This window comes from Nansenia antarctica, assembly GCF_963989245.1.
Source record: "Nansenia antarctica genome assembly, chromosome: 12".
Lineage (NCBI taxonomy): Eukaryota > Metazoa > Chordata > Actinopteri > Argentiniformes > Microstomatidae > Nansenia > Nansenia antarctica.
In genome coordinates this window covers 1275986-1283485 of record NC_137682.1, presented here as the reverse complement: position 1 = coordinate 1283485, position 7500 = coordinate 1275986, and the positions used below count along the sequence as shown (strand labels likewise).

Here is a 7500-nt window from a genome sequence, read left to right as displayed (position 1 = left end):
CTACACACTACACACTACTCACTACGCACTACACACTACACACTACACTACTACACACTACACCTGCGGAGGACACGGCTACCTGGCCAGTGAGTCACACTACACACTACACACTACACTACTACACTACACTACACACTACTCACTACACTACTACACACTACTCACTACACACTACACTACACTACACACTACTCACTACACTACTACACACTACACACTACACACTACACTACTACACTACACTACACACTACTCACTACACTACTACACACTACACGCTACTCACTACACACTACACCTGCGGAGGGCACGGCTACCTGGCCAGTGAGTCACACTACACACTACACACTACACTACTACACTACACTACACACTACACACTACTCACTACACCTGCGGAGGGCACGGCTACCTGGCCAGTGAGTCACACTACACACTACACACTACACACTACACACTACACTACACACTACTCACTACACTACTACACACTACACACTACTCACTACACTACTACACACTACACACTACACACTACACACTACACACTACACACTACACTACTACACACTACACACTACATACTACACACTACACCTGCGGAGGGCATGGCTACCTGGCCAGTGAGTCACACTACACACTACACACTACACACTACACACTACACACTACTCACTACACTACTACACACTACTCACTACACACTACACACTACACACTACACACTACACTGCAGCACTACACACTACGCACTACGCACTACACACTACACACTACACACTACACACTACACCTGTGGAGGACACGGCTACCTGGCCAGTGAGTCACACTACACACTACACACTACACACTACACACTACACACTACACACTACTCACTACACTACTACACACTACTCACTACACACTACACACTACACACTACACACTACACTACACACTACACACTACACACTACACACTACACTGCAGCACTACACACTACGCACTACACACTACACACTACACACTACACCTGTGGAGGACACGGCTACCTGGCCAGTGAGTCACACTACACACTACACACTACACACTACACACTACACACTACACCCTACACACTACACACTACACACTACACACTACACCCTACACACTACACACTACACACTACACACTACACCTGCGGAGGACACGGCTACCTGGCCAGTGAGTCACACTACACACTACACACTACACACTACACACTACACACTACACTACTACACACTACACACTACACCCTACACACTACACACTACACACTACACACTACACACTACACACTACACTACACACTACACACTACACACTACACACTACACCCTACACACTACACACTACACACTACACACTACACACTACACACTACACTACTACACACTACACACTACTCTACACACTACACACTACACACTACACACTACACATGCTGTTATACTGTATATCGGCACTCATGGAATGCCTCTTGTCCAATCAAATGACTTAGTCGGAACTAACTGTTGTATAAATGATTCTTCTCAGTGTTGATAACCATGTTGCTCTCCTGTCCTCAGTGAACCGCCTGGGGGATCTCCGGGACGACAACGACCCCAACTGCACATACGAGGGAGACAACAACGTGCTGCTGCAGCAGACTGGCAACTACCTGCTGAGCTGGCTGCACGCCAAGCACCACGGTCAGTCTCTAACAGTCTCTAACCTTGACCTGGAGGGCTGTCCTCCAGACACGGGTTAAGCCTGGAGGGCCGTCATCCAGACACGGGTTAAGCCTAGTCCTAGAATAACCATGGTTACGTGTCTGGGAAAACTAGCCTATAAAGAAGCGACTTAAACTGTCAACTTTCACTGTACAACCTATGTACCACCTATGATAATAACCTGTGATAACCTGTGATAACGCCTATGGAGTCATCATCATTATTAGCCTTGAAATGTAATGAACTCTTGGAGCACAGCCAACTACTACAAGACCATTTTCTATAGGAGCAACATAAGATGTTTTGGTTCAAATTCAATGTTTCATCTGTTTCATGGTGTACGCCTGTATGACGTTGGTGGTGAGCTCTACTGAGTCTGAGGTGCTGATGGTGTTTTGTAGATAATGTGAAGATCGAGTCTCCGCTGGGGTCTGTCAACTTCCTGGACGACCTCGACAGCATCCTGGAGACCAGATTCACAGCAACATCCATGGAAGAGTGCATGGACTCTGCAGGTACGACACACACACACAAACACACACACACATACACACACAATGCTCTCTGCAGGTACGACACACACACACACACACACACGCACGCAAACACACACTCTGTGTAGAGATGTGCTTCCAGGTGTTCTAAAAGGATTAAGCAACCACACAACCACAATAGGCTAGGCAACCACACGGACCCTCACATGCACCACAGGGCAGGCTGCCCCTGGAAGTGCCTGTTTGGAAATCGATCAGCTCTGCTCCGTTCAGAGAGACAGAGAGACAGCAGCGCTCCATGTCGGCTAGGGGCTGTAACACAACAGCTTTCAAAAGAATGCAAAAACATTGAACACCACACACACACACACACACACACACACACACACACACACACACACACACACACACACGCTCACAGCAGTGGTCTTTCTCTGCAGTGTTTTGACTGTGTGGATGAATGCCCTTCCAAGGTAAAGGCAGACAGACAGGCTGACCAGGCTGAGAGACCAGCAGGCTGCTTGGCTGTGAACCCTGGCGTGTGTCCCTCTCCCTCTCCCACATGTGCCAAACATCTGCACAGTGTATTGACATCATCATCATCCCCCAGACGGTGACTTAGCTGGCCTGTCGTCTAGCAACCCTGCTAGACGTGGTCAGGCCCGCAGCCTGGGTTCATTTTAAATGAATAATCAGGGTGTCGTCGGGGGGGGATGCGGACATTTTGTCTCGGTCACGCTCTGCCACCACAATACCAGACCACGTGTGTGTCATAACGAGGGGTGGAGGAGGTAGAGGAGGAAGTTAGAAGATCTGCGTTCGAGTGCAAGGGTGCGTTAGACACAGTTCGTGACGTTAGAATTATAAGGTTCTATCTCCATTTTTGGTAAAAATTTAGTTTTTTACATAATCTGATCCAGTAGGTGTTTATTAATGCCTGTGTGGTGTTATTTTAACATTTTTGACATTTTTGAGTTAGTAATTAATAAAATATAAAGGTTCCATCCAGGGTTCGAGTTATAAGCTGATCTCTGTGGGGGTCTCCAAAATAACAGTGCGAAATGTTCTCATGCACGCGCGAATCATGCCCACACAGCGATGGGACTTACAAGTTTTAATTAGCTATAGGCAGTAGCGGATTAAGGTGGTCAGTGGCCCTAGGCTACTCCTTTGTGTGAGGACCCCCCGCCCCCTTACACAAGCCTCCCCCCTCCCCAAAATATACAACTCACGAGCACCCTGCACACACACCACTCATAATGCTTTACCATAAAACACTTAAACACTTTAATAACACAATAACACAACAGTGTTAATAATGCAAAGAATAAAAAAAAAAGTTCAGTGCATTCAGTTCTGTCTCTATTGCTCTCCTCTCCCGTTGTCTCTCTGTTACTGTCCTGTTGTCCGTCTCTCTGTTGCTCCCCTCAGCTCTAAATGACAGAAATGAATTAGCTAATTAGTTGGCATGTAAACATATAGTTAGGGTTGGGTACAGTTTGGGTTTTATTCGATACCGGTGACAAATCGATACTTTAAAAACGGTACCGGTACCGAAACATCATCCTCATCCTCATCCTCCTCCTCAAATACCAACATATCCTGACGCTACAGCTGCAGGCTACTCATTTCACCACATCAACAGCCCCACATGAAACAACAGCTATAAAAGCGATAGTCACACATGTATCTCGGCCAATAATTGTGTTATTTTTGCTATACAGAAGGAGCGAAAAATACATGTACACTAGGTTAGTAAAAAGTAAAAGCCACCTTACCTTTACGGAGACAAGATAGACCTGTTTGGTCTGTTTTCAGTAGGCTGCGGTCGCGGTCCTGGAACCCATGATGCTGACGTCCGATGTTCTTTCTTTATCCAAGATTGGATGAACGGGAGAGGGTCAAAAAATTGCCTTTTTTTGGGCGGCATGGTAGCTACTGTATGTATATACTCCTGTATAGCTAATGAATGAATGTTTGCTTCTCAATAATAGGCTAGGTGCACGATCTCACTACTTCCTGAAAGGCAACTGGTATATGAACATATCCTGTCTCACTCTATTGGTTTAATTGATTAATCAGCTGTGCACTGTGTGTTCCAACGGTTTACCGCACAGCTGATTAATCAACCTTTTGCTGTTGCACAATATTCTACTGCGCCCCATGGTGTCTTGGTGGTGAAGTGCAGGCAGTCAAAGGCCTACTGTCATTCACAGGAGATTAATGGTGCGCGTAGCTCTTTTGGAAAACGTGTTTATTTTACAATATTTATAATATAAATTAAATAATATTCATTACATTGACATTTTGATCAAATAAAAGTTGTGGTAATGTATTATTAGCGACCCCCACAGATTTTTGATTTTACTGCCTTCATGGGAGCTCAGAGAGTCTCAGACCATCTCTATGGGAGCTCAGCTCCCATTGGCTCCCACATAACTCGAACCCTGGTTCCATCTCATAAAACATAATGGAATGTAAAAACTTTGACGCTCAATATCTCTGAACTGCCCTAAACGGAGATAGAACCTTATCATTCTAAACGGAGATAGAACCTTATCATTCTAAGCTCACAAGTTGTTGTTGTTGTTGTTACTAGGTTAATTGCTAGCACATGATGTGTCAGAGCTTTCCTGTTATGATGATGGTCTGCAGAGTGTAGTGAGTGAGGCCATGCGGTCGCCATGGCAACGGACGGTAAAGCTATAACATTCTAAAACAGGGAGTGACGTCGTGTCCCGAGTCACTCTGGTTTTGTTTTTATCCTTCTCTTACGAGCCCCTCTAAATACAATGTGTAATGTTTACTGGTTAACCGAGCTCTTCCCAAATATTATATACTGTATGTTACGGTACATGTGGGAAAACTAGGGTTAGGGTTAGGTGCTAGGGTGACTTGGTACATGCTGGCATGTCTAACCCTAACCCTAACCTTAACCCTAACCCCAACCCTACCCCTAACCCTAACCGAGGGGTAGTGGTGGACTAGTGGATAGTGAGATGGACTTGTGATCGGAAGGTTGTGAGTTCAAAATCCCGCCTGAAGCCACACCACTACTAGTGTGCCCTTGGGTAAGGCACTTAGCCCTCAGTTACTCCAGGGGGAATGTCCCTGTAATTCGTAATTGTAAGTCGCTTTGGATAAAAGCGTCTGCTAAATGGCAAAATTAATTAATTAAAAATTAACCGTAATCCTAATCCTACCCCTAACCCTAATCCTAACCCTAACCGTAGCACCCTAGCACCTAACCCTAACCCTAGTTTTCCCCACATGTACCGTAACATATATATCATCTGACCGTTCATAGCTCACAACGTTTCTCATACAACGTGTCTCCTAACTACACAAGCATAGCACTTACCCTAACCCTCATATCCCCCATAAGCATCGGAGAGTCATCTGTTTGTCATTACGGGTGTGTGTGACATTACCGCCTCTCCTGCGTACCTTGGCCCTGGAAGCTGTGAAAACAACCGTTCCCGCCACCACACCTGCACCACCTCGCGTGCGAGCGCACAGATACACACACACACACACCCCTCCCTTGTAAAACCAGCCAAATAAAACACAGTCTTATCATGGTCAGGAGTGGGGTCAGTCAGACAGCCACTCACTGACTTTGAGGTATGATCTGATCTGACTCCCTTATGTGTGAAGCGAGTGTTTGTAGTCCATACGAGGCCTATAGCGAGTGTTTGTAGTCCATATTTAACACTGCAGCCTATGTAGCCTGTTTATTAATATAACACTGCAGCCTATGTAACCTGTTTCTCCTGTCCTGTCGGCCCATTCCCACCGCAGTACCGCTGGCTGCCTACAGGTGGCTGGTGTGTTTCCTGCTGAGGGAGAGCCAGAGGAGGCTGGCCCAGGAGAAGGCTGCTGGCAGGGCTGACTTTGAGGCTCGCAACAACAGCCAGGTAACACACACACACACACACGCACACACACGCACACAGGCACACACACACACACACGCACACACACACACACACACACACACACACACGCACACATACACACGCACACACACACACACACACGCGCACGCACACACACACACACACACACACACACACACACACACACACACACCCACACCCACACCCACACACACACACACACACACACACACACACACACACACACACACATACACATAGGCCTACCCCTGAATGAATGAACAGAGCTGTGTGTGTGTGTGGGTGTGGGTGTGGGTGTGTGTGTGTGTGTGTGTGTGTGTGTGTGCGTGTGCGTGTGCGTGTGTGTGTGCGTGTGCGCGTGCGCGTGTGTGTGTGTGTCCACCTCTCTCTCTAACCCTATGTTTCCAGAGCTCTGTCCTAGGGCAGCGTTTGTCTGTTCAGCCAACGTGTTTCCTGTGGTCACAGCTGGGTTATCACAGTACCAGGTTTCAGTCAGTCTTCATTAGTTTCAATGGATTATCAACATGAAAGTGTTTTGGCTTCCAGTAAGCAGACCCACACACACCCACACACACACACACACGCACACATGCCAGAGTCCACAAACAGACACTGTTTCCCACCGGGATCTTTGTCAGGTCAAATGAAAGTTCTGCATTTTAATTGTGATGTGATGTTACTGTTATTACATGTGACATTGGCCGACGTTGAGTCTGATGACGAGTCATATGGCTTTTCCTGGACGTAAGATACTTTTGCACACACATCGTGATGTTATAATTCTAAGGTTCTATCTCCATTTTTGGTCAGAATTGAGTTTTCTTTTACATAATCTGATCCATTAGGTGTTTATTAATGCCTGTGTGGTGTTATTTTTAAAATGTCGACATTTTTGAGTTAGTAATTCATAAAATACAAAGGTTCCATCTCACCAAACATAATGGAATGTAAAAACTTTGACGCTCAATATCTCTGAACTACCCTAGACGGAGATGGAACCTTATCATTCTAAGCTCACGACATACACACATACAGTACACACATACACACATACACACACACACATACACACATACACAGCACTTGCTTGTGGACCGGCGTCCGCCTATACAGTATTTACATTCTTACACACACTGACTGTACTAGCTGTATTTTCCCAGTCTTAACATAGCTCAGACCCTCTGTTTTAGGTTGTTGTCATAGAGGAGTCGTTGCCCCAGACATTGCAGGCTCGGGCTGGAGACTAGGGGCTGGGGCTAGGGGCTGGGGTTCACGTGTGAGGTCAAAGTCACAGGATGTGTCGGCCATGACGTCCTCCTGTATTGTGACTGTTACTATATCTTCTGGAACATCGGTTCCTTTGTC

The 7500-nt window shown here is 46.3% G+C and overlaps 1 protein-coding gene across 3 annotated transcripts in view; it reads left to right on the top strand.

The window, feature by feature from the left end:
* The window catches only part of LOC308168421 (peroxisomal acyl-coenzyme A oxidase 3-like), a 35576-nt gene that overhangs the window by 18066 nt on the left and 10010 nt on the right, over window positions 1–7500 (top strand). For all 3 annotated transcript variants that reach the window (XM_080543001.1, XM_080543002.1, XM_080543003.1), the window contains 3 exons: window positions 1578–1700; window positions 2123–2236; window positions 6017–6132. In XM_080543001.1, coding sequence (XP_080399127.1) covers window positions 1578–1700; window positions 2123–2236; window positions 6017–6132 — 353 coding nt within the window. The remainder of the gene's footprint in view (window positions 1–1577; window positions 1701–2122; window positions 2237–6016; window positions 6133–7500) is intronic.